Below are 26,838 nucleotides of genomic sequence, written 5' to 3'. Positions count from 1 at the left end.
ATATGGGTCAGTTTGCTTTTATCTACGTGAAAGAGTTTATTGGGATACGTAGAATTACGGTAGAATCATGTTTCTATAGGCCTATAATTTTAAGAATTACAAATATGTAACAAGTTTGACCAGGAGACAAAAGCGTTTTTGAAATATATATTTTAAAATTTTAATATAATTGTACCATTTTCTTGTGTTTTTATTTTTATTATTTTCTAAAAGGCCATACCAGATAGTCTCCCTTGTTTGACCTTATCAGTATTTGCCAAGTTTTCTGACGAATGTAAGTTGTAATGAAACATGTCGGCAGGTTCGGGTATCTGAGAATGGGAACTAATACAGTCATTCTTCATAAGTGAACATTGCCTCCCCTTCCTCAAATCCAGCAGCTCGCCATCTGCCAATAATGCCGTATCTCGCGTTTAAATAGCTTATATAGTTATGACTATTTAGTTCTCGAGATGCAATTGATGCAACCAGATCCAAAGGGATGCTCTGTAATATCTTAAGCACCAACTCCAGTTGCAGAAGCTGCCGGAAGGATAGTTTCAATTTCTAAGTCTTAATTTTTCTTCGAGGTTACGGCTCATTCTATCTCGAGAGGCAATTGAGGCGATCAGATTTTCTTCTTAATTAAAGGGTTTATTCGTTGATAAAGATATCCGGGGCCTGTCTATGCGTCATGGTTCCTCTTTCAACCTTGCTGTTGTGACCCAGAGGAAATTCCATAGTGGATAGCTTCGATTTCTAAGAGTTCTGATTTTTCCTCAAGGTTGATTCCTGAAACCTAAACACCGCAAGACAGTGGAGTTATGAAATCAGTGTACCCCTTTTTTAGATACATTCAATGACTAGACATTACGTAATACAGCTTACAATATAAGATTTAGAAGAAGTGACCATCAAGCTGCTGTCAGTGATTAACAGAAAGTGAATGCGTTTACAATTTTTATTATAAAAGCTTTAAAAGACTGGATGAGAATCGATATCTCTAATACAAATGAGAATCGATGTTTTGTTTAGCGCTGGTTAAGAATCGATGTGTCTTTTTAACTGGGAATTGGTATTTTGTGTAAAGTTGGTTCAGAATTGATGCTTCTTATATAGCTGGGAATCGATGTTACTACTGGAGCGCTTCCTCTTGTGGCCTTGGAGCAATATTCGGAACAAGAAATCTGGTCGACATTTGTCAGTGATGCTAACCTTTGGTCAGCCAGGGGAGAGAAATCAATTTCCGACACGCGTGTCAAGGACCGCATCACTGACAACAAAATTGTCAAGTCCATTGGAATTGAGTCTCTGCGGCAGGAAAGTCGAGGTGCCGTATTGTGAGACCTCATGGGCCGAATATGACCCGTGGACCATGCTTTGGGTATCTTTGATATAGATCATAGGTAAAAGCGGGATCTGCCTGAATCTTTTTTCGCTATACTATGTTGGCAGAAATCATGTGTCATGGACTCTTGAAACTCTAGGCCAACGAAAACTCCATTTCACTGGCCTGTCTGAACATTTGTTCTGTCTGGGAGAGTTCCAAGAAGATTTAAATAGATCACTTCTCTATTTCTCAAGACTCTCTGGACTAGAGGCGAGGCCAAAGGCCGATCACACCGGGGAACTTAAAAAATTTTCCTTCAATGTATCAGTCGCTGTGTGGGTGTCCGCCATGAAATAGTCCCTTGAGGAACGTGGATCGTGACAGAGATCACTTTTGAATCCCCGACCAGTGCAATACACAAAGTTTTTAGGCAGCCCAACAGGAGTCTTGTTTTGTTTTCTTATTGCCCTAGTCGCTTCCCCTGGAAAGAAAGAAGAACAGTTTTTTTTCTATTTTCTCCCCTTTTATATACTGCATTTCAAAGATGTTCTCGTATCAGGATCAATATGAAATACAAATTTCCTTAAATAAAAAAGAGCTCTCCTTTGTCCCATTGACCCTTTGAAAGTTAGTTACATCATGAGCAGCTCTACTTGAAGCCCTTGCTGACCTTTTCTAAAGCCCACCTACGTCGGTCGTACTCGCGTCTACTATTGACCAAGTGGACTCTGAGCTGTCTCGTTAAAGAACTTGTTTCAGTTTCGTCTTGGTTAAGGAAGATTTAGAGCGGGTTGGGCTGCTAGTAGGAATCTAGGACTCGCACATCACTCAATAATTGAACGAAACACCTCTGATACTGTTGAAAGCATGACCCTGAAGTCATTCTGATATGTCAATGAAACTTCTTGCACTGAAGACAGTGTTTCTATTTATAATTAGCTTTATGTATATATGAAATTTATTTATGCATACATAAAATATTGTGAGAGGTAAATCGATGTCTCCAAAAGAGAGACAAAGATAAATATGAAGAGACAAAGATTGAGAGATGGAGAGAGTCGGAGAGAAAGAGTGAGACAGAGGCGAGAGAATCAAAGCGAGAGACGAAGGGACAGAGAGATGGAGACAGAGACAGACGGAGAGAGATGAAAACAGACCGGGAGAGACAGAGAAGGGGGGAGGTAAGAAAAGAGTAGCACATCTGTGTGAGATCCCTAATGAGTATGTGAGGAATGGATGTGACTAATGTGTAAACTCGTGTGGGTGGGAGGGGGTGGTATTTATTAATGAGTAATGAAGTGAAGAACTAAGAAGATGAAAGAAATATTTGTTTCCCCCCCCCCCCCCCCTAAAAAAAAAAGACATCGATTTCTTCCACTAGCACTGTCAATCTTTCTTAAATCAAAATATAATCACTGACCTATATTTCTAGATATAAACATTGTTTTTTTTTGCGATGTTTTATATTGAAATCGGTGCTTGGGTGATTTCCCTTGAGGCTTGTGTTGCTACTATAAATAACATAGGTGCTAGAACTCTCAAAGTGTTGGTATTGATTGTAAAACACGTACTTGTTAGCTCCCTTTGAAGTAGCTGCGCTTGCGATCTAGGCTAAAGTAAATCTAGAGACTGTCCGACTTTAAAGTCATTGATAAATAATAATTAGCTAATATTAGATCTGGTATCTCCTAATGATTATATTGAGCTTACGTTAATATTTATACATTTCATAATAATAGTAAACTGAAGACTCTCAACTTATTGATTCGTGTTTAAATCTAGCTCTATATGAGTACATAACCTTTGCCAGCTTACGAATAATGCTTGAATTCACTGATCTATAAATTTATGCGTATAGGATTGGAATCACTGAACTATATACATTTTTCATCTAAAACTCAAAAGAGTGCAATGAATTGCAAATACAGTTTACTTCAGTTCAAAATAAAGCAGCTAAATTTAGCAAACAAGTGCTTGCGACCTTTTTTTAGACTTAAGCTATGAGCATGAATGCCGTCCTGTTATAGGTTGCAATGGTTGAGTTTTGTTTACGACAATATTGTATCAAAGAAATTACTATTGGAAAAGTTGTAATGAAACAAAGCTTTCTTCCTTTTAAAAGTGTTTAGGCTGAAGTCTTTAAAGTATTGAGGCTGAAGTCTTTAAAGTATTGAGTCTGAAGTCTATGAAGTATTGAGGCTGAAGTCTTTAAAGTATTGAGTCTGAAGTCTTTAAAGTATTGAGTCTGAAGTCTTTAAAGTATTGAGGCTGAAGTCTTTAAAGTATTGAGGCTGAAGTCTTTAAAGTATTGAGGCTGAAGTCTTTAAAGTATTGAGGCTGAAGTCTTTAAAGTATTGAGGCTGAAGTCTTTAAAGTATTAAGGCTGAAGTCTTTAAAGTATTGAGGCTGAAGTCTTTAAAGTATTAAGGCTGAAGTCTTTAAAGTATTGAGGCTGAAGTCTTTAAGTATTGAGGCTGAAGTCTTTAAAGTATTGAGTCTGAAGTCTATGAAGTATTGAGTCTGAAGTCTTTAAAGTATTAAGGCTGAAGTCTTTAAAGTATTGAGTCTGAAGTCTATGAAGTATTGAGGCTGAAGTCTTTAAAGTATTGAGTCTGAAGTCTTTAAAGTATTGAGTCTGAAGTCTTTAAAGTATTGAGGCTGAAGCCTTTAAAGTATTGAGGCTGAAGTCTTTAAAGTATTGAGGCTGAAGTCTTTAAAGTATTGAGGCTGAAGTCTTTAAAGTATTGAGGCTGAAGTCTTTAAAGTATTAAGGCTGAAGTCTTTAAAGTATTGAGGCTGAAGTCTTTAAAGTATTAAGGCTGAAGTCTTTAAAGTATTGAGGCTGAAGTCTTTAAGTATTGAGGCTGAAGTCTTTAAAGTATTGAGTCTGAAGTCTATGAAGTATTGAGTCTGAAGTCTTTAAAGTATTAAGGCTGAAGTCTTTAAAGTATTGAGTCTGAAGTCTATGAAGTATTGAGGCTGAAGTCTTTAAAGTATTGAGGCTGAAGTCTTTAAAGTATTGAGGCTGAAGTCTTTAAGTATTGAGGCTGAAGTCTTTAAAGTATTGAGGCTGAAGTCTTTAAAGTATTGAGGCTGAAGTCTTTAAAGTATTGAGGCTGAAGTCTTTAAAGTATTGAGGCTGAAGTCTTTAAAGTATTGAGGCTGAAGTCTATGAAGTATTGAGGCTGAAGTCTTTAAAGTATTGAGGCTGAAGTCTTTAAGTATTAAGGCTGAAGTCTTTAAAGTATTGAGGCTGAAGTCTTTAAAGTATTGAGGCTGAAGTCTTTAAGTATTGAGGCTGAAGTCTTTAAAGTATTGAGGCTGAAGTCTTTAAGTATTAAGGCTGAAGTCTTTAAAGTATTGAGGCTGAAGTCTTTAAGTATTAAGGCTGAAGTCTTTAAAGTATTGAGGCTGAAGTCTTTAAGTATTGAGGCTGAAGTCTTTAAAGTATTAAGGCTGAAGTCTTTAAAGTATTTAGGCTGAAGTCTTTAAAGTATTGAGGCTGAAGTCTTTAAAGTATTGAGGCTGAAGTCTTTAAGTATTAAGGCTGAAGTCTTTAAAGTATTGAGGCTGAAGTCTTTAAGTATTAAGGCTGAAGTCTTTAAAGTATTGAGTCTGAAGTCTTTAAAGTATTGAGGCTTAAGTCTTTAAAGTATTGAGGCTGAAGTCTTTAAGTATTAAGGCTGAAGTCTTTAAAGTATTGAGTCTGAAGTCTATGAAGTATTGAGTCTGAAGTCTATGAAGTATTGAGTCTGAAGTCTTTAAAGTATTGAGGCTGAAGTCTTTAAAGTATTGAGGCTGAAGTCTATGAAGTATTGAGGCTGAAGTCTTTAAAGTATTGAGGCTGAAGTCTATGAAGTATTGAGTCTGAAGTCTTTAAAGTATTAAGGCTGAAGTCTTTAAAGTATTGAGGCTGAAGTCTTTAAAGTATTGAGGCTGAAGTCTTTAAAGTATTGAGGCTGAAGTCTATGAAGTATTGAGGCTGAAGTCTTTAAAGTATTGAGGCTGAAGTCTTTAAAGTATTGAGTCTGAAGTCTTTAAAGTATTGAGGCTGAAGTCTTTAAAGTATTGAGTCTGAAGTCTTTAAAGTATTGAGGCTGAAGTCTTTAAAGTATTGAGTCTGAAGTCTTTAAAGTATTGAGGCTGAAGTCTTTAAAGTATTGAGTCTGAAGTCTTTAAAGTATTGAGGCTGAAGTCTTTAAAGTATTGAGGCTGAAGTCTTTAAAGTATTGAGTCTGAAGTCTTTAAAGTATTGAGGCTGAAGTCTTTAAAGTATTGAGTCTGAAGTCTTTAAAGTATTGAGGCTGAAGTCTTTAAAGTATTGAGTCTGAAGTCTTTAAAGTATTGAGGCTGAAGTCTTTAAAGTATTGAGTCTGAAGTCTATGAAGTATTGAGTCTGAAGTCTTTAAAGTATTGAGGCTGAAGTCTTTAAAGTATTGAGTCTGAAGTCTTTAAAGTATTGAGTCTGAAGTCTTTAAAGTATTGAGGCTGAAGTCTTTAAAGTATTGAGTCTGAAGTCTTTAAAGTATTGAGGCTGAAGTCTTTAAAGTATTGAGGCTGAAGTCTTTAAAGTATTGAGGCTGAAGTCTTTAAAGTATTGAGGCTGAAGTCTTTAAAGTATTGAGGCTGAAGTCTTTAAAGTATTGAGGCTGAAGTCTTTAAAGTATTGAGGCTGAAGTCTTTAAAGTATTGAGGCTGAAGTCTATGAAGTATTGAGGCTGAAGTCTTTAAAGTATTGAGGCTGAAGTCTTTAAAGTATTGAGGCTGAAGTCTTTAAAGTATTGAGGCTGAAGTCTTTAAAGTATTGAGGCTGAAGTCTTTAAAGTATTGAGGCTGAAGTCTTTAAAGTATTGAGGCTGAAGTCTTTAAAGTATTGAGTCTGAAGTCTTTAAAGTATTGAGGCTGAAGTCTTTAAAGTATTGAGTCTGAAGTCTTTAAAGTATTGAGGCTGAAGTCTTTAAAGTATTGAGGCTGAAGTCTTTAAAGTATTGAGTCTGATGTCTTTAAAGTATTGAGGCTGAAGTCTTTAAAGTATTGAGTCTGAAGTCTATGAAGTATTGAGTCTGAAGTCTTTAAAGTATTGAGGCTGAAGTCTTTAAAGTATTGAGTCTGAAGTCTTTAAAGTATTGAGTCTGAAGTCTTTAAAGTATTGAGGCTGAAGTCTTTAAAGTATTGAGTCTGAAGTCTTTAAAGTATTGAGGCTGAAGTCTTTAAAGTATTGAGGCTGAAGTCTTTAAAGTATTGAGGCTGAAGTCTTTAAAGTATTGAGGCTGAAGTCTTTAAAGTATTGAGGCTGAAGTCTTTAAAGTATTGAGGCTGAAGTCTTTAAAGTATTGAGGCTGAAGTCTATGAAGTATTGAGGCTGAAGTCTTTAAAGTATTGAGGCTGAAGTCTTTAAAGTATTGAGGCTGAAGTCTTTAAAGTATTGAGTCTGAAGTCTTTAAAGTATTGAGGCTGAAGTCTTTAAAGTATTGAGGCTGAAGTCTATGAAGTATTGAGTCTGAAGTCTTTAAAGTATTGAGGCTGAAGTCTTTAAAGTATTGAGTCTGAAGTCTTTAAAGTATTGAGTCTGAAGTCTTTAAAGTATTGAGGCTGAAGTCTATGAAGTATTGAGTCTGAAGTCTTTAAAGTATTGAGGCTGAAGTCTTTAAAGTATTAAGGCTGAAGTCTTTAAAGTATTAAGGCTGAAGTCTTTAAAGTATTGAGGCTGAATTCTATGAAGTATTGAGTCTGAAGTCTATGAAGTATTGAGGCTGAAGTCTTTAAAGTATTGAGGCTGAAGTCTTTAAAGTATTGAGGCTGAAGTCTTTAAAGTATTGAGGCTGAAGTCTTTAAAGTATTAAGGCTGAAGTCTTTAAAGTATTAAGGCTGAAGTCTTTAAAGTATTGAGGCTGAAGTCTTTAAAGTATTGAGTCTGAAGTCCTTAAAGTATCGTTCTCGTTTTAGTAAAACTAAGTTGTCACAGTGCAGTTTAAATGTCAAACACAATTAAGATGTAATAATAATAATAATAACTGATAATGGGACTACGATTAATCTTATTTTCCTTTCACAAAACTCAACCCTGGCAGCGCCAAAGAATGAATACTCGTTCGTTTCTAACATTCTATTATTATTATTATTATTATTATTATTATTATTATTATTATTTCATAACAAAATAAAAATGTCATAACAGAGTTAAAATGTCATAACATAGTTAAAATGTCATAGCATGGTTAAAATGTCATAATACAGTTAAATGTCATAACACAGTTAAAATGTCATAGCATGGTTAAAATGTCATAATACAGTTAAATGTCATAACACAGTTAAAATGTCATAGCATAGTTAAAATGTCATAATACAGTTAAATGTCATAACACAGTTAAAATGTCAAAAGGCAGTTAAACTTTTACCACCCATTTAGTTCAAGTCTTCACACAGTCACTCTACTTTCATTTCTCTGCCACCTTTATGATTCTAGACCATGTATTTATAATACTACATTTATGATTTCTATCCACAGAGAAAGTTCCGTCGGATGCTACTTTCCTGGGCACCCAGTACTTCTCCTATAATCTATCCAGTAAAGGGGACGGCTTGGTTAGCAACCAGGATATGATTATGTTGGATTTCCGGACGAAGCAACCCAGCAGTTTATTGTTTTACACAGGTCAGTGATTCTGTAGTGTCTTGTGCTATTGGAGAGTCCTACTAATAAATAAGATTAAGGGGGACTAGGGATGCTGTGCATGTGTAAATGTACGCCCCCTCCCCCTTTTCCGCTGGAATGCAGACACTTAGCAATAGGCAGTTTATTACTCTACAAACGGACTTCCGTTTACCTTACGTTAAAACCTGCGCGTTAAAATGACACGCGCTAAACTTAAAGCAAACGTCGAATTTGAGATTATTACAAAAAAAAATCACTCTTATTTTCTATTTTTAGCTAAGTATCAGAATGATTTTAGTTGGTCTATAAATTACCCAAATGGTATTAAAAGGATCCATAGTTTGAAAAAAAAATTCATAAAATTATCACTGGCCGAGACAATAACTTTATCTACGTTAGACGTGGCAGAAAATATAGTTCACAGTTGGGTCTGCATATCTATGTGAAATAGGCCTGCTAAACGTAACTTAAAACTAGAAAGACAAATGACTCGATACTAAAATCCGACTGGTCAAGGCCACATTCTTTTATGCTTGCGAACCTCGGATGCTGTCTGCAGAACTAGAAAGCATTGAAACTGAGATACTACAGAAAGATTCTTGGTATCACATAGAACAGTGATCATCAACCTTATTCAGCCGGCGGGCCAATTTAATTTCCGACACTCATGTCGCGGGCCACATCAACAAAAATGTGAAACAAAAGGAAATAAACCATAAGCAACTGTTTTTAGAAATCCCTGAATCTATTCATGAGAAGTTTATTCTTAACCCAACTTTTAAATATCCAACTTCATAGATGAGACGCCATGTCGAAGCACTGATCTAGAATTCTAGATGTTCGTCCATGAGACAATTACGTAACATGACTTTCGCAAGATTCATCTTTGAAATGTTTTGTCCTATGAATAAAGTGCTTGTAATTATTGTGATCATCCTTAACTCTTCTTTTCGGAGTTTCAGAAATGGTTTCAGCAAGTAACACGGAGTAGAAATCAGTTGTCTGCATCACTTGCTATTTGTCAAGCAGATTTTTTTTCCCAATTTCTTTTTTTTTTTTTTTTTGATGGAGAGGGGATTTTCAATACTTTGTGTCGACGTTTTGGCGGGCCGGATGGAACCACGTCGCGGGTCGGATGTGGCCCGCGGGCCGAATTTTGGGCATCACTGACATAGAAAGATGGCACTTCAAATGAAGAAATTAAAAACAGGATTAATTAGCGACTGGACCCCACGATGACTTGCTAACTACTATCAAAAAACGCAAACTAAAACTATGGCCATATCACAAGGTCCTCAAGACTCGTAAAGACCTTCCTTCAGAGAACAGTACCAGGAAAAATAAGAAGAGGCAGACTAAGAAAGCGACGGGAAAACAACATAAAAATATGGACGAGCCTGTCATTTAAAGAGATTCTATCAAATGCAAAATATAGAGAAGAATGGAGAAAGACGGTCAACAGATCTTGTGTGGTGCCCCATAGGTCCAACAGACTACGGGATAAGTGATGTGAAGGTAGGTCTCAACACCTCGTTGGGCGCATAGGGCGACAAAAAGTTTGTAATAGGCGACTTCCAGAGTATCTTTTCAGCGGATTTTAGGCTTCAATAGTACTACATCTATGAAATCTATTCACAGAGAAAGTTCCGTCGAATGCTACTTTTTAGGTACCCAGTACTTCTCCTATAATCTATCCAGTAAAAGGGGACGGCTTGATTAGCAACCAGGATATGAAAGGGTGGCAAGCTCTCTCTACAGAGATCGGTCATAGGCGACGCCCACAGCCTCTAACTAGCTGGTGCCCACGGATTTTAGGTCTTCTAGAAAGGTGTCACGCCATGCTGGACATGGACGGCCCTGTTTTCGCTTTCTCATTATCAGCTTCCATGATTTGTCTGAGTTTGGTAAACTTGTTTCGTCTTGTCTAAGGATATGTCCCACAAATCTCATCACGACGATGAACGTCGGATATGGGAAGCAGGGGCCGTCTTCCGAAAACCTACAGCCTATCTGGGCAAACCAATCAATTAGCCTGGAGACTAAGATCAATACAATCAGCAATGGATGCTCCTGTTGAACTCGATAAAGATTCCACTCTATAATAATCCAGAAATCTATTATCTATTTTTAGTCACTCTATCTAGAGCACGTGATGTCACGCTAGTTAAAACTTCCGGTGTAAACAAAATGCCTTAGGCCACACCTCCGGAGTTTGTAACAGTGAGCTTGGGTGTGAGTGGTCGATAAATGTACTTTAAAAGATGTGAGCTGAGTTAAAACGTGTGAGGGTCAGTGCAGCAGAAGTACAGCGCCACCTCATCAGGTATTAACTCTTTCATCTGGATGCCAATCTGGTGCTGATGGATCGCGCCTATTACCCCCGCCCCGCTCTGAGTGATTGTGCTCAATCGTGACAAATAGCAATCAGAATGGATCAGTTCATGCTTGTCAAAAAAACTCGTTTTGTTTTTCCTTTGTTTCTACATCCAGACGTTTACGACACACATACACAGATGGATTGTTGCCTTACTAGCAAAGATACCAGGTGTTAAAGGAATATTTTGACTACTGGATTTTATTTAACAACGCAAGCAGTGCAATAGATCGCCCGGCGACAAAAAGTGTAGAGCTAGTTCAGTGCTACCACATTATTGTGATTTTTCATGCTCTGAAAACAACAACAACAGATGAACTTTAAAAAGATTTTAAAAATGTTCTTTAAGCCAGTTTAGCCATTCTAGTATCCTTTGGCTATAAGTGTTGGATATTCCTTCAAAAAATAAAGATTATAATGTTCCAATCCGGGACCAACCGCAGCCATCCAATTACATGTAACCCTTTAGATTAAACTTGTTTTCTCTCTCATTCTCCCTCTTTCTCTCTCTCTCCCTCTCTCTGTGATTGCTGGTCATATTTTATTGAGAAGCCCTGACGTATGCAGATCAACGCCGCTTGTCCTATCAACAGGAAACGGAAAGAGATGTGAAGAGACCGGAAGTAGAGCTATGTCTTGCCGTCAGTAACAATAAAAGCGAGGGAACAAAAGTTTAGAGAGGGAACTGGAATGTGTGCGAGCGATGAAAATACATTTTTATGTAGGTCTTTTTATTCGCACCATTTCCTGTTCCGCTTTTTTTTTTTTACGTCACCTTTGATTTGTACAGTTGCCATTGATGTCAAGGTGTGTATTATATGTTCAGTGGTCCCCTAGTGTTTCTCTAAGGACACAAGAAGTAGAGGTGCTATCCAGACCCATCCGCCTTATCAGCTTGCAAATTCCAAAGCTGCTGAGGTCGGAAAGTAACTATTAATTAGAAAGGAGAACCACGAGACTTGCAATAAAATTTTGACCAAGTTTAACAAAATCCTAGTTGATGAGAACTTATCTGGTTTTCGAAGCAGACGGTGACAGGGAATCTCCATTCGCGCCTTTATTTCGCGTGGCCTGTGATGGTTGCCCCACTTGCCACCCCCTTAGCCCGCTACTGATTGATACATAGATATGACACGATTTGGTTTCTGTCACACTCAGCTTGTGGGAGAGAGCCACCATCACATTTTTGAACCTGTCCCACATGTACCTTGCTACGCCACTGATAGCAGCGCTATACTAAGGCTATAGACATTCTATTATTATTATTATTGTTGTTGTTAATATTATTATCAAAGTGGCAGCATAGATGACCTTCTACGTTGACCTTTCAGTCTCTACATCACGTGATACACAATGTCCAAGCCGCGGTCATTTCTCGACGTTAAACAAATTGGATTAGGGAGGCTCGATGTCACTCACAGAGACTTGACTCAGGACTTTGATTTATTTAGACTTCTATTGTTGTCTGACCTATAAATATCAGTGGTAGTGGGGGGGGGGGGGGGAACTGTTTATGTCTCTATAGCATTGAAAAGATCAGGGCTCGGAATTCAGAATCTCAAAATTGTGATTGATTGGAGGCGGAGTCTAAATCCAATTGTGTGATCTGCTCCCTGTGTAATAACTGTTGCAGAGAAAGAGAGAGAAAGAGAGAGAGAGAGAGAGCTTTGCATCTGTTCTAAAACTTCCAGCCTCCTCTAGTACTTAGATAGTAACTTTCTAATAATTTACACACAGCTACATTTTACCCATGGCAACGACCATTGTCATAGGCTCGGATTTATCACTATTCATATTTAGACCTAATACCTGCATATCTTTTCAAATTGTTTCCTGACACTATATTCTTATTATATCACTCATAGGACTGGACTCGAGACTTCAGCTCCTAAGCTATTTTAAATATAGAGCCCTTTAATTATATATAATAGATATTACATGTCGAGTGTTGAGAATCATTTTGGATACCTAGAGACTTAAAGTTCAACTGATATATATACAATTAAGATGAATAGGCCTATAGATAATGAAAAAAAAAATTATTTTTTTTAAAACATTATTCTTCATAAAAATTAACGCGTACGATAAAAGGTGGATGAGGAGTCCATGAAAGTGGGTGCCCTAAGTTGTAGCTTGTGTGGTCTTGACGTAAATCATGACCTGATCACTGAAGTCGATGGTCTTTAAGTAAAGTTAGCTTGCTGGGATGTCGTTGCAGGACTGCTCTCTAATCTCCTTGTTAGAGGTTACGTACACTGCTAGATCTGGACACTTTGGTGGAGTACACACTTCCGGTAGAAACATTGAGAGATTGAGTTTGTTAGGATTACAATCTTTAATTAGTGCCGGATTTACGGCAGTGAAAGAATGTGCAGCCACAAAGAGCCTCATCCTTAAAAGGGGGGCGCCCACAATACAAATATATATATATATATATATATATATATATATATATATATATATATATATATATATATATATATATTATATTTGTATATATATATGGCGTGTGTATATTTGTATGGGTGTATGTCCGCAGAGAAATCAAAACCGTTTGACCAATCTTGATAAAACTTGGCATAAATGTTCCTTGGGTACTAACTGGAACCGTAACGTATGTATAGTAGCCTTAAAACAAACTTAGGACCCTTAAAAAAAAGTTGCCCAACTCTATGAAAGTATTACTATTTCATGGATCTAGGCCATGTTTACCATGTTTAGATCGAAAGGATCTAAATCTAATTTTTAAATCTACACTTTGCATAGGTAGTTTTTTACTTTGACACACGAAAAGACAAATATTGGCTATTGATTTCATTATTTAATAAAATTAACCTAAAGATTAGTGTTTTAAAAGCATTTTTACATAAATGTGTTCTTTATATCTGTGAAATTAGACGTCCTGACGTACGTACTTTAGAATCCAAATAGACAGGTTTACAAGAGACAAGAGGGAAAGGTCATGCATGAGCAGAGCGAAGGCTCCGCGCTGGCACACAAATATCCGATGCCTAGATCTAACTCTAACTATTGATCTAATTCTAAGATGACAGATCTGCTTTTTACTTTAACACATGAACATACAAAATATAGTCCATTCATTTCCTATCTAAATCAAATTACCCTTCAAATTTGTGTTTCTAAAGCATTTTTACATACATTCGTTCGCCATGAGTACAACTCTATTCTTGATATCGCGCGCTTCTAACTATAGATCTATACACAAGCCATTGTTTTCATTAAGAAATTGGATTTAGGTCGATTAGCTATTTTTAGCTCCATTCATAACCTTCTTATATTCATGAATTCATGCATTCGCCTTACTTATAACATTATTATTTTCTTTAATTGTTTCTATTGCACTATATCAGTGAATATATCTGCAATAATAAAGTTAAGACACGCGGGCAGCGGGTAATATATGGCTAATATATATATATGTGAAAAGCACTGTATAATATATATAATATATATATATATATATATATATATATATATATATATATATATATATATATATATTATATATATTATACAGTGCTTTTTTGTGACGGTACGCACCGGTACGGCGTACCGGCAGCTTGATGTATTCATATTCATTTTTGATGTATTCATTATTAGCAGCATAAATCTCCCTCTATTTAATACATTTTCATCGCGTAAGCCACTTTGTCATCTCCCATGTTCATCAATCAAAAAGCCCTGAGGCTATAGGCAAGTGGCAAAGTGGCAGGTGTGGATACACTGGCAGCCATAGCTACAAGCTTACACGTAGATGGCACAGACCATGTGCTTGCTGTTGACAGCACTGGAACTCTGCAGCCGTCTGAGCGTCTAAGCAGCCCTTTTTTAGGAATGCACTGCTTACCTCCTAAGCACGAGGAAGGGGCTGGAAAAGGAGCCCTAAACATTGCCTGTCCTCTATGACTTTGGCCAGTCTCCCGCGAGTGGTGGGGGGATCCAATTAATGTTGGGGAAAATAAAACGAATCTAAACCCCAAGAAGAAACAAAAACACCTGAACTCGGCGCCTGGAATGTCCACACTCAGTCCTGACAGTCCTGAAACAATCCGCCCAGAACGTCGCTCTGCTCGTTTAGCAAGAGAACTAGCTAGGTACATAAGACCATGTAGGCACTGCAACCGCCTCACTTCTAAATTTAAAAATAAGCAAAATATTGTTTAAACCTTTATTGAAACAAAGCTTATTTAAGGGAAAAACTCAAAATCACTGCCACATATATAACAGTACTGCAGAAAAAAAGCGCCCTTTTTTATTAAAAAAAATCAGTTACCACTAATTAGTAAATTTTAACTAGATCCGAGGAGGGGAAGTGGGAGGAAAACAAATCTACAAAACGTAAATAGGGGAATAACTCCATACATACAGCCACATATCTCAATAAGTAGTATTTCTTTCGATACCAAGCAAAATAATTAATTACCACTTATTAATTAACTAATAGTTTTGTTTTTATTTATTCATTTATTGTTAGTTGCGGTAAATAATTGTGTCAAGTTTCAACTTGATCCGAGAACGATTGTGTGAAAAATAATGTCTATAAACATTGTACCAGACAGACAGTGGATATAAGCTGTGTACAGAAAGCTAATTGCTCAGGCACTCGTGCGTTTTTTGTTTTTTTTTGAGAATATATTATCATGTGATAATGACACGTGACATGTGCATGTTTGATATGTTGGACAATGTAAATACACATTTTGAAACTGGGACACACGTCACCTATCTAGACTGTATATCTTTCTCCATAGGCAACGCCAAGGATTACATTACGGCCGGACTGATTGATGGGGGCGTTTTCCTGACCGTCAACCTAGGCTCCGGCCAGTTCGAGGTCAACATTCGTCCGGCAGACGCGAGGTTCGACGACAATCGATGGCACCAGCTGGTCATACGAAGAGATGCGAAAGAGGTAAGTCTCCATGGAGAGAAAATGAGGTGTGGCCCTCTTTCCTTCCTCATGTGTGCGTGTCTGTACGTGCGCGCGTGTGTGTAGAGCACCAATTACCTACCATCTCCAAACAGTGACCACTGCCGGCTTAGTCGCACTGATCTATGTACTAGGATAGGCTAGACGTCTTAAACCATCAAAATGATCTCCCTTTTTTACTAGGCTAGTTGTGGTCTAATTATAGACATTTTCATCTTTATGATAGTTATTTTTAAAATGTTATTATGACTTTTTTAAAAGTTTACTATAAAGCAAAGTTGTTTAATATTGCAAGGATATGGAGTTCAGAAGTAAATATTGATAGATGCCCTATTGTGGTGCCCATTCTCGACAATACGTTTATTCTGACTGGTGACACTGACAAACACTAATCGACTTCTAAAACAAGCATCAATTACTTTCGCCTTTTCGCCCACTGCCTCGTTTAATTATTCTTGCTCAGTACATTAGTTTCCTTTCAATAGTGTATTGTACGCTACTAGTTAGTCTGTATTGGTTCATGGGCTACCTCTTTGTTTGTTGGCTACCTAATGGGTCGTGGACTACCTAATGTTTTGGAAGCTACCTTTTTTTTTTCGTTGACTACTTGTTAGCTTGGTTGCTACCAATTGTTTCGTTGGCTACCTAATGGGTCGTGGACTACCTAATGTTTTGGAGGCTACCTTTTTTTCGTTGACTACTTGTTAGCTTGGTTGCTACCAATTGTTTCGTTGGCTACCCATAGTTTTTCAAATCCACCTATTAGTTGCATGGGTAAGTAGGCTAACTATCTTTGCTGAGTCCATTAAAAAAATAAAGTATCCCTAAGAAAATAAAGTAAAAGTGTTTCCGGTCACTTGGGTGTACACCTATTGAGTTCCCAGCGCAATTTTTGTCGCCGTGGTTCCCTGGCAAGTTAACTATTTCTTAGTCACTCGAACATCGCGGTGGATTAGTGACCAGCGGCTAGTAGTATCTAGCCTCCGTAGCACGTTGAAATATGCTTATATACTGCCCTAGGACAGATGCATATACATGCACGAACTGTGGCAAACTCCAAAATTGGCTTGATCAGTCACCTGGGCGCATCCATTGTCTTCCGAGACAGGAGGAGCCATATATAAGACTGTGAGGTGCATTTTTCAATTAACTTCTGCTGTTTTGTCTCATCACATGCTTTGTACTATATCGCCTTGAAGCGTCAACATTAGCCACACACACACAACGTTTGATTCTTGAGGTACACACACACACGCACACACACACACTAAGAGTTCTTAAAACTGGGTGCACAATGGTGAATGTTAAAAACTAATTGCACAGTGGTGGATACTAGCTCCAAAGACTGTGTGCACAATAATGCATCTTAAATCCTAAGATTGGGTGCACAATGGCGGATTTTACGTCCTTGGTCTGCGTGCACAAAGAATAATCCTAATTCTTAAGATTGTGTGCACAACAGTGGATCTTAAATCTTATGACTGGGTGCACAGTTATGGATCTTAGAATGGAACAATGGCGAATTCTAACACTGGCCTATAACGACTTTGGACTAACGTTCTTATATATAGATCTTATCTATCTACTAGGGCTATGGTAGCGACTATGGTTTAGCCAACGGAGGAATTATTTTTTAAAAACTAAGCTGCTAAATTAAACGCTCACATTTTTCCATTCAATCTGGCAACCCTAAGATTCAAAGACTACAAATTGTTTACTTTGACAAGAAGCACAAAATAGATTGGAATGAGTAGGAAACGAACCCTTTTGCCATATTTGTATGACAAACAAATAGCACAAATGTCAACAGCATGTGCCAGTTGGGACAGTGCTCGGTCTCATTACTGCACCAACATTGTGTACTGTCATCTGGCCAATTGAGCAGGAGAGAGCTGATCAGAAAGAACAACAGACTTGCAGCAAAAACCTGCCAAGCTAAACATGCACCGATAGAAAGACGGGAAAAAAAATCTAATCAAACATGGCTTCCTGTCAACAGGTATTATCGGCTAATTTATATACCCCATCGATATTATTTTACTTCGGACGCAGAGTTTGTAGACCGGAGTTACCAAAAGTAAACAATTTGAAAAAAAAAAAAGGAAGTGTTTGTATTATGTGATGGTGGAGTAGAATGTTGAGTCTAGCCCAGTGATTCCCTAAGTGGTCTATATAGACCCTTAGGGTCTATGACAACTTCCAAGGGGTCTACGAGAGTGAAAAAAATGAAATGGGGGTCTATGTGATGTAAATGGGGTCTATATAATATAAAGCAGGTCGAGTCTTTAAATTGTATTTGTTATTCATGGAATTAAGTCATAAACACATGATTTGTACCTTAAGTAATCCTTTGAATTAATCCTGATATTCGAATTAATTTTTAAATTTGTAAATGTTAGCATTGTAGTTAAATATCTTAATTCTGTCTTTGTGAAACATTGCCAAATCCAAAAAGAAATGTAGATAGCACGGTGTTGATTATTTGAAATTTGACTTCATTCCCTTTCTTCATTGCCTCCTTTGCCTATGTGTCTATTATGCAACAAAGTAATGACACTATGAAACAATCTAAGCTTGGGGATCATTTGAGACGATAATAATAATGGCAATGTCTTCCATTCAGAAGATGAAGTATAGGTGCAGTGTTATTCTATCTTCATATCTAGTGGGGAAAAAAGGTTTCAACAAAGTTGCCAATCTTCTAATGATAATTCTTTAAAAAAAACTGGACATCACTAACTGAGAAGTTTTAATATTAAACCTAAATTAAATTAAAGCCCAATTTTGAATATTGTATCAAAGCAGCCCACTAATAGGCATTTATTTTTTGTTTTGTAAATTCATGTAATAGCTATTACATTTTATTTAGCTTCATTTTGAATAATTTCTTAATAAATACACACACGACTTAGAAATAAGTGAGAAAAAAATACACATTGGACGTGGATGAATTTTGAAAAATGTATAATTAGTTAAGCAGGGGTTCTACCGAAAACTGGAAAACATGGTAAGGGGTCTATGAGACAAAAAAAAGTTTGGGAACCACTGGTCTAGCCTATATTATCACTAAATCTCAATATAAGATGATGAAACGTCTATCGTGTCTTTAATCTTTGTTAGGGTTTACATTTGGGCTCTGGTCCACTCTTCTTTCCTTTGGAAGGAATATTTGTTAGAATTCGAACTCAAAACCCTTGGAATGAATTCGTTTGGTACGTCCACTGCACTGTAATATAAATTTAGCCCCCCCCCCCCCCGCCCCGATAGGCCTCAGACTGACAACCTAAATATTCGACTGACTAGACTAACATTTCAACATGTTTTTTCTTCTTTAACTGATTCAATTCAAGAATTCAATTTGTTATTATTATATTGTTTTTTTGGTCGGCTTTATTGAAACAACTTTTGTCTGCTTAGCTAACTAGGGACAAAGGTGTTTGTTACGTAAGTAAAAATATCCCTACTCCGACCATCGCCTGCACGCTGGCTTTTTTTTTTCTTTGGAGAAAATTTAACACCGATTTTTTATTACAACTCTGAAGGCAACTTTGATTTTAAAAAAAAATAATATAAAAATAAAACTTCAACATTTCTCTCTTTGAGTCAAACTCCAACGCCCAGAGTCTGAAATAATTTGGTGGTTTTATTTTCTCTATTGCATTAGCTTCCTGAGACCCAGTAATTTTGGCTTATTTTCTGCTTGAACACCGTATTATTGTATCATCTACCCGGCGTAATGTATTGTATAGCTTTTAATCCCAACTCTTTTCTCTTCCCGTATAATTTTGTGTCGTCTGCTAGTGCTTTCGTTTGTATTGTCCCCCCTTTTTTTTTTTTTTTGCTCCCAATTTGTAGAGCAGGCCAAATATGTCAATGGTCACTGTTTATAATACATATCAAGTAAGAATCTTTGTGAAACTTGCATGCCATTCAGTGTTAAGAAATAAAACTTAGTCTTTATATAAGAGACCTAAAGACCTGTAAAACAAAAATGTAAGTAATTTGATTCCAAACTGCAAACGAATTAGAACGTTAGAAAAGAGCGAGGTCTATCACTTGACTATATTTTCTAAACTTATTTTTTAGGTATTTTACTTTTGAGATGAGATTGATAATATTTTACGTTGTTTTTTTTGTTGTTGTTTTTTTTTTTTGAGATTCTAATAAGATCGGTTTTATGAGATTAGATCCTACTTCTGCTATTACATCTTATTTATTAATTTAAAAAAACGTTTTTGCGAAGAAAATTAAAATTATTGATCTAATAAGTACATCTAAATCAGCCTATGTAAAGATGGCGAAATTCCGAAAATTAAAAATATCCACATTTTTTTTTTTCAAATATTTTATGTGCACTCACATCAGAGTGACTAAGTGAACACTTAGGATTTAATTTGAATGCCCACCTATTCAACATCTGTATGATTGTACTATCACTTTATCAGTTTCTAATATGTCTCTCAGGAGCAGTCAATCTCATTAACGAGTAACTAGCCGATTTATTCTAAAAGTTTCAACTCTGAGTTTCAAAGGTTCAACCAATTATAAGCTTGTTTTTTGTTTCCACCGATGATGGGAATACCCTATGAATGAAATTATCGCCAGTTTATTTTATGAATTATACTATTATAAAATATACGGCAGCCAGTTCTACAGAAACTATTAGATAACGACATCTCGAAGTTGCAGTGCAGCGATGCACTTTTCCTAGCATAGAGCGAACAAGTCTGTTAGCCTCTCACTAAGGACGACACCTCCTATTTTAAATATTTCTGCCTGAAGTCCATCAGAGCCAGGTGCTTTGTGTGTGTGGTTTTTTTTTTGTTTTTTTTTTTTGAGTTTTTGAATTGCTGTTTCAACTTCCCCAAATGTCGGTGAGTCATCGAGCTCCTGTCTCATAATTTTCTGGGGAATATTTGCGATACTTACTTTTTGTTACCAAATAGCAGGCTATAGTGTTCTGTCCAGCAATTTCATATATATCGTTCCGACCACAGCTAATGCCCAGGCATTCATCTCATTTCCATGATATGATCCATAGAGTCGCTTCGCGACTGAAGAAGGCCATAGAGTTAATAGGGTGGAAACATCGGAGGATCTTAGAGGCGCTGTAGTCTGGTAAGTTGGGCCATAGGCACATCGCAGCGACACATAGAAAGAGCGCGTGTCACCAGTGTCAGCATGTCTCTGCATGTTTAAGGTCATCGTTTGTATGTAAAATACCTTTACAAAACGGTAACAGTTACCCAGATACACCCTTCTTTCTCTCCCCCCCTCCCCTCCTGATTTTCCACACTGGCCTAGACAAGTGATGGCTGCCTGGTCGTGAGGTTTGCGCGCTGGACTGTCGTTCGGATTTATCGATGGTCGAGGGTTCAAATCCTGCCCGCTCCCATCCCCCGTCGTCCTGCGGGAGGTTTGGACTAGGAAGTAAACTATCTTCAACTCTGAAGGAACATCCGAAACATGTAAAACATTTTACAAAACATTTTACAAACAATCATATGGTAAAAATATTTCTAATCGCACTAATTTACTTTTTTTTAGTCTAGATCTTTAATAAATTTAATTACATGACAGATCCGAACTAATAAACTTTGTTTTAAAAAACTTTTTTTCCCTTGTTTTCCATTGATGTTTGCCCGAAAGGCAAAACAAATGAGCTACCAGCGTGAGTAAAAAGATTAGCCATTCGCATTTTCAAAGTGATATTTTTGTATGTTTCTGTTTAAAAACTCGAAGGGATAAACTTGTCTCTGTAACCTGACGAAGCGCCTCTTTACATCTTGTAGGAACAAGAACAAGCACACACAAAAATCCTTGTTTTGAAAAAAAAAAAAAAAAAAAAAAACAAAGCTTATCTATGGGCAAATACTCCGCACTTACATATATATTTGATGTAGAATATATTTCCCTTTTTGGATATCAAACAAAATAATTAATTACCAAGAATTATAATGGTTTTAAGTTTCAAATTGATCCGACAATGGTTGTGGGAGAAATAATGTGTACAATTATCTACGGAGACACAACCCTTTAATATAGAGCCATATCTCTGAATACGATACTGAAAAATTAATTTCCGCTGTCGGTATCAAAATAAATTTAAAAAATTACCAGTAGTTAACTGACTTATTAGACATTTTTTTAAATTGATTCATGCTATGAATAATTGTGCAAAGTTTCAACTTGATCCGAGAATGGATGTGGGAGAAATAACGTTTTTAAATTATTTCTTTTTTTTTACATATAGACAGACAGAGAGAGTTGATCTAATCTTTTAAAGATATGAACCTCTCCGTATAAAGATCTTAATGAGGCTTAGTGTTCTCTGTCTCGACACGCACACACACACACACAATTTCAATTTTCTTTAAAAAAAAAAACAACGAAAAAATGATGAGAGAGACAGGGGGAATGTGAAAGTGGCAGTTAGGAGAGGGGTGAGAGTGAGAGAAATAGAGACTGAGAGGGAAAAAGAGTGAGTGAAAGGATGGGAGTGAGAGGGATGTGTGTGTTCAAGAGAGAAAGAGAGAGAGGGAGAGTGTGTAAAAATTGGGAAGAAGACAAAAACAAAACAGAAAAGTGGGAGTTACGCCTAAGCTCCTTGAAGCGTCTTTACTACAGGCCTGTCCGTTCTTGTTCATCAAGTCAACAAACACCATGATCTTTACAAGCCAGTGTCTCTTGATGCAGCAACTCAACATTTGAACTGCTAACATTTGCCTTGAGGCCTAGGAATCATGAAGTGAGCTCATATAAAACCAAAGATAACAAACATATATTCTTTTTTTTTTTTTTTTGGGGGGGGGGGGGGGGGAGTCCGTTTACTTTCTAGTGAAAATAGTTACATTTATCAATGATATATTTATATTTTTACCATGCTTGCGCTCTAACATGGACATACGGTGGCAAGACCGCACTACAAACAGCGATGTCCTTGTATAGAGGGACTTCTTATGGTCCGACAGTTACGCTGGGCAGGGCACGTATCCCGTATGGGAGACGAACGTATGCCAAAGGCAGTCTTATTTTTTTTGTGAGCTTAAGGCTGGTCGACGTAACAGAGGCGCCCCACGGAAACGCTTCAAAGACCAGCTTATGCGCCAACTTGCCTTAGCTGACATAGAAGAGAGCACCTGGTTGCATGCGGCCTCAGAACGAGACAGCTGGAGGTCACTCACAAAGGCCGCAGGATACACATTTGAGACCAAAAGAAAATCCGCTGCCAAGGACTTAGGCAGACGGCGAAAAGAAAATTAAAATTGACCACATGCGGACAATGGTTATGCGTGCCCTGCGTGTGGCAAAATATGTAGGTCACAGCTGGGGCTGCTCGGCCACTGGAAATACTGCATTCTTCACTAATCTTTAGACTCGAGGACAAGCCTTATTGTTATTTTAACCATGAGCATGTCTAGAGAAGAATAGGCAGAGAAAGCGATGGTAAGACAGCATAACAGAATAGACGAGCCTGTTATTGAAATAGATGCTATCTAAGGCAAAATACAGAGAGGAATGGAGAAAAACGGTCGACAGATCATGTGTGGTGCACCAATGGATCATGAGACGAAGTCACTAAGGGATAGGTGAATAGGTGTTTTGGCGCTTTAACATACAAGCCACCATTATTCGCTCCCTTTTTTTTTTTAGTCTTTTGGGCGCTTTTTTGAGCGAGCACCTTTGTAAATAACTATCCACCGACGTTGTTCTGTCCATAAAAATTAAACTTAAGTGCTAATTGTTATTCAATAGCTTTACTGCTTTGGAATTTCCGAATAGTTCTTAGTTGTCTAATATTTATTTCGTATTTTATCTTTCCATTGTTATTTTTTTAAAAAACGATCCATTCAAAGTGTGACGAAATAGAAAGACGGGAGTGTCTCTATGGAAACGAAAACACGGGGCATCATTAGCAATTGTGCACAAGTTCAAATCGATCTGTCCCGCTCTAGATTCAATAAAAGATAACCCATTGTAAAACAGAACTAAATTAAAAGCTAGTTAGAGAAATACAATTAACAGGGGATGTCCCGTGGTCCAATCATTCTTGGTTGTTATTTTAGCCCAGGTCTCTAGCTCGTGTATCTGTCCATACAGTTATTTAGTCATGATGTGGTCAATATTTGTATATACCGGCACTAGTTGTGCGAGGTTTTTTTTCTAATAACCAACCTTTATTTTTCTTTCACATTTTTAGGGTTTAAAAGGGGGGGGGGAGAATATCGAACTGAACCTGCTGGTGCTGAGTTTGTGGTGAAATTGTTTCGCCACTGTGATCTACTTAGTTTTGATATTGTTCATTAACATTGGCTAATATCATAAAAACCCCCATTAAAAGCCAAGATGATCAAGTCAATGATTATGTCGAGTCCTTGTTTCGTTGCTATAGTATGTGTACTGGCTGTTGTAGTGCCCTAGATGTTTGTGTAGATGTGCATGACGTCATCAATATTGTGGAATACGTCATAGTTGTTTGTGATACTTGCTTTTCGTCCAGTGGCGCCATCTCATGTTCAATTTCCCGAGCACATTTTCTCGCTTGCAAAAAAAAAATGAACATTTGGTTTAGATCTGTGTGAGGTAATAGGATGGTCTATGTGGGGTAATAGGATGGTCTATCTGGGGTAATAGGATGGTCTATCTGGGGTAATAGGATGGTCTATCTGGGGTAATAGGATGGTCTATGTGGGGTAATAGGATGGTCTATCTGGGGTAATAGGATGGTCTATCTGGGGTAATAGGATGGTCTATTTGGGGTAAGAGAAAGACATATGCCTAACACTTTTTTTTTCACCTTTCTCTATGTGAATGCAACCTATTCGTCCTAAACTTGTTGGTTTGAAGCGAACTAGTGTGCACCAACTAATCGAATATTTCGATATAATTTGAACACTGGGTTATGGTTTATTTGGCACCCAGGCTTTGTTCGACCAATGTCATTCTCATTTTAGTTGTATTATTATTAGCCACGAAGCCACCAAGAAATGTATTAATATTATCATTTGCTTCTCATTATGTGTATATTATACAAATGAAACCATGATGATAATCTTGAGGATAAGTACTTTTATATGTAGGCTACTTTTATATTCTGCTGCTGAGAATTAATATGTCCACACATCTCTAATAGGTACCTAAAATTTGTTGGCGGAAGTTAAGCCTTGCAGGACCGGTCTTAGGCCACTGCAACCTATGCGGCCGCAATGGGCCCCGCACATTCATAGGCCCCGCTCGAATTCTAGGTGTAAATTATTAAATTAAACCATTTTAACTTATTATTAAAGGGTGCCTGATATTCTCCTGAAACTGCTAAATATACGAAAAAGTCATGACAATCTCCTGAAATTATCAAAATCATATGAAAACTCATGCCAATCTCCTTAAAAACAGACACCATTGTCATTTCGGGATGTCATTCAATATTCAATACTCGCGATAAAAAAAAAACGGCATTGTCAGCTTTCATTCAATAAAAATTTAATTAATAATAAGCCGAATTTTAAACCAAAACAAGAAGTTCAAATACTTAATTTACTTTAGTAGTGACTGGCAAATATAGGGTCTAAAATCTAAATCTATATCGACCTCTTAAAAAAATAAAAAGCGATATTTTTCTAGTCGATAGTAAATCTAAAAGGCAGATCGGAATGTTTATCGGCTTTTTGTTGTCTCGTAAAGTAAATTTGACAATGATTTTGTACTTAGTAAAGAATGAATAAAATGCAAAGACAAATTTAGTTTCTAATACAAAATCTTTATTTTCACTTATTATCCTTATTCCTACCAATCAGTTTCGCATAGGGCCCCGCTATCTGTTGAACCGGCCCTGAGTTAAGGCTGTTGTTATCATCATTAGATCTATCATTGGCATGTATAAGCCGAACATGACATGCAAAAGCTTTCCTGCAAGGTACATTACCAGGCAAAGGGAAAGGACGCTGCCAAAATAAAAAGATGGGAATATCTAATCAAGAAATAGACTGTTCTCACAATGTCCACAGAAAACAAAAAAGACGAAGAAACTGGTAGAAAGAAACTTGCAAAATTGAAAGGGTCAAGTACACTGAATAACAAATGTATTGTTTCCTTATAATTAAGAAAATATCCGCTGACCACAAAATTTTCACCGTATGTGGAATCTAATTATAATTGGTAGGAAAACGTATCGCATGGTATTTACAGCCATCATGGCGAGGTCAGAGTTGACCTAGTTAGTTGGCCTACCGCCAAAGCCTAGTTAAAAAGAAAAAAATATAGCATTTTAAAACATTTGCAACGATCATTAGAATACAATAAATTACAATTAATGACAACTAAGGTGTGTCACATGCCCGGATTATTTAAGCAATATACATGTCATAAGTATTTCAGCTTACTCAGAGAAACACTGATCACTGACATGTATAAATTAGCAACGAAACGCGCCAACTTCAAAACGTACAAAATAAAAGTATATTTTTAGAACTTTGAGTAAAGCTTGATAATAACACCAAATTTTCATTCACAAATTTCTCTGCCTGGAAATGTTACACAAGTGGCATTACTTCTAAGCTTTTTGGCTAGGCATGAAAACATCTGTATTGACAGCTTCCTAACTGCCTTCATCCTTTTCTTCGTGTTTTTTTGGGGGGAGAGAGAGGTTGGGAGTCTTATCGCTAGACCCAAATGTTTCTGTTTATAATCTGCACTCTCCTGTCTTTCTCATGGGCTCGTTCATTTAAAATATTATTAGGGAACAATGTTTCTCTTATTTCAATCATGCAGGGAAGTAGAATGCGCCATCTAGTGGATACATTTTTATCAGATATATTTTGGCGTCAAAATTGATTGCAATTAGTGAGATGACGCTTTCTTTTCTAAGTAAACATCATAGACATATATATATATATATATATATATATATATATATATATATATATATATATATATATATATATATATATATATATATATATATATATATATATATATATATATAGGTCTATGTGTGTGTGTATATATGTATAGTAAACATTTTATAGCTTTAAATCTTGTGATGGTGATGCATGGTTCTATGCTTCTTTACTAGTTGCATGACAGTTTTCTTTCGCTTTATTGCTTGTTGGTCAAGGATATTTCGTTTTTGTTGTTGTTTTTTTTATTTCATTATGAACTCTCAAAAACATACTGCATACATTTAAAAAGAAAACACAAAGTTCTGTAAAAATAAAATGGAATCTGTTATAATAGATGGATGTGGAAGCGGAACAAACAACAGTAGGCCTATATTAGATGGTAAACAATTAAAAACAAAGACACAGTGTTATGATACTTATTAATCTTATTTATTATTATGGTTATTTAAAAGTCTTTTGTTTCCAGAGTCATTTCATATCAAGTATTTCCCCTTACCGTTTTTTCATTTGATTATGTATTAAAAGTATAAAGCAGTGTTTCCCAAACTGTGTTCAGTGGAACCCTTGTGTTCCGTGAGGCCTGAACAGGTGTTGAACAAAATACTGGAATGATTAACTAGTAGGCCACCACGTGAATTAATTTCTCTAAAA

The 26,838-nt window shown here is 36.7% G+C and overlaps 1 protein-coding gene across 12 annotated transcripts in view; it reads left to right on the top strand.

Moving 5' to 3' along the window:
• Window positions 1-26,838, top strand: part of LOC106075983 (neurexin-2-like) — a 164,486-nt gene that overhangs the window by 94,587 nt on the left and 43,061 nt on the right. For 11 of the 12 annotated variants that reach the window (XM_056022311.1, XM_056022304.1, XM_056022301.1 and 8 more), the window contains 3 exons: window positions 7,818-7,964; window positions 15,111-15,271; window positions 18,707-18,733. In XM_056022311.1, coding sequence (XP_055878286.1) covers window positions 7,818-7,964; window positions 15,111-15,271; window positions 18,707-18,733 — 335 coding nt within the window. The remainder of the gene's footprint in view (window positions 1-7,817; window positions 7,965-15,110; window positions 15,272-18,706; window positions 18,734-26,838) is intronic. The other variant, XM_056022302.1, reaches the window with a different exon arrangement.

Source organism: Biomphalaria glabrata, chromosome 3 (assembly GCF_947242115.1).
Source record: "Biomphalaria glabrata chromosome 3, xgBioGlab47.1, whole genome shotgun sequence".
NCBI lineage: Eukaryota > Metazoa > Mollusca > Gastropoda > Planorbidae > Biomphalaria > Biomphalaria glabrata.
This window is presented reverse-complemented; position numbering and strand designations above follow the sequence as displayed.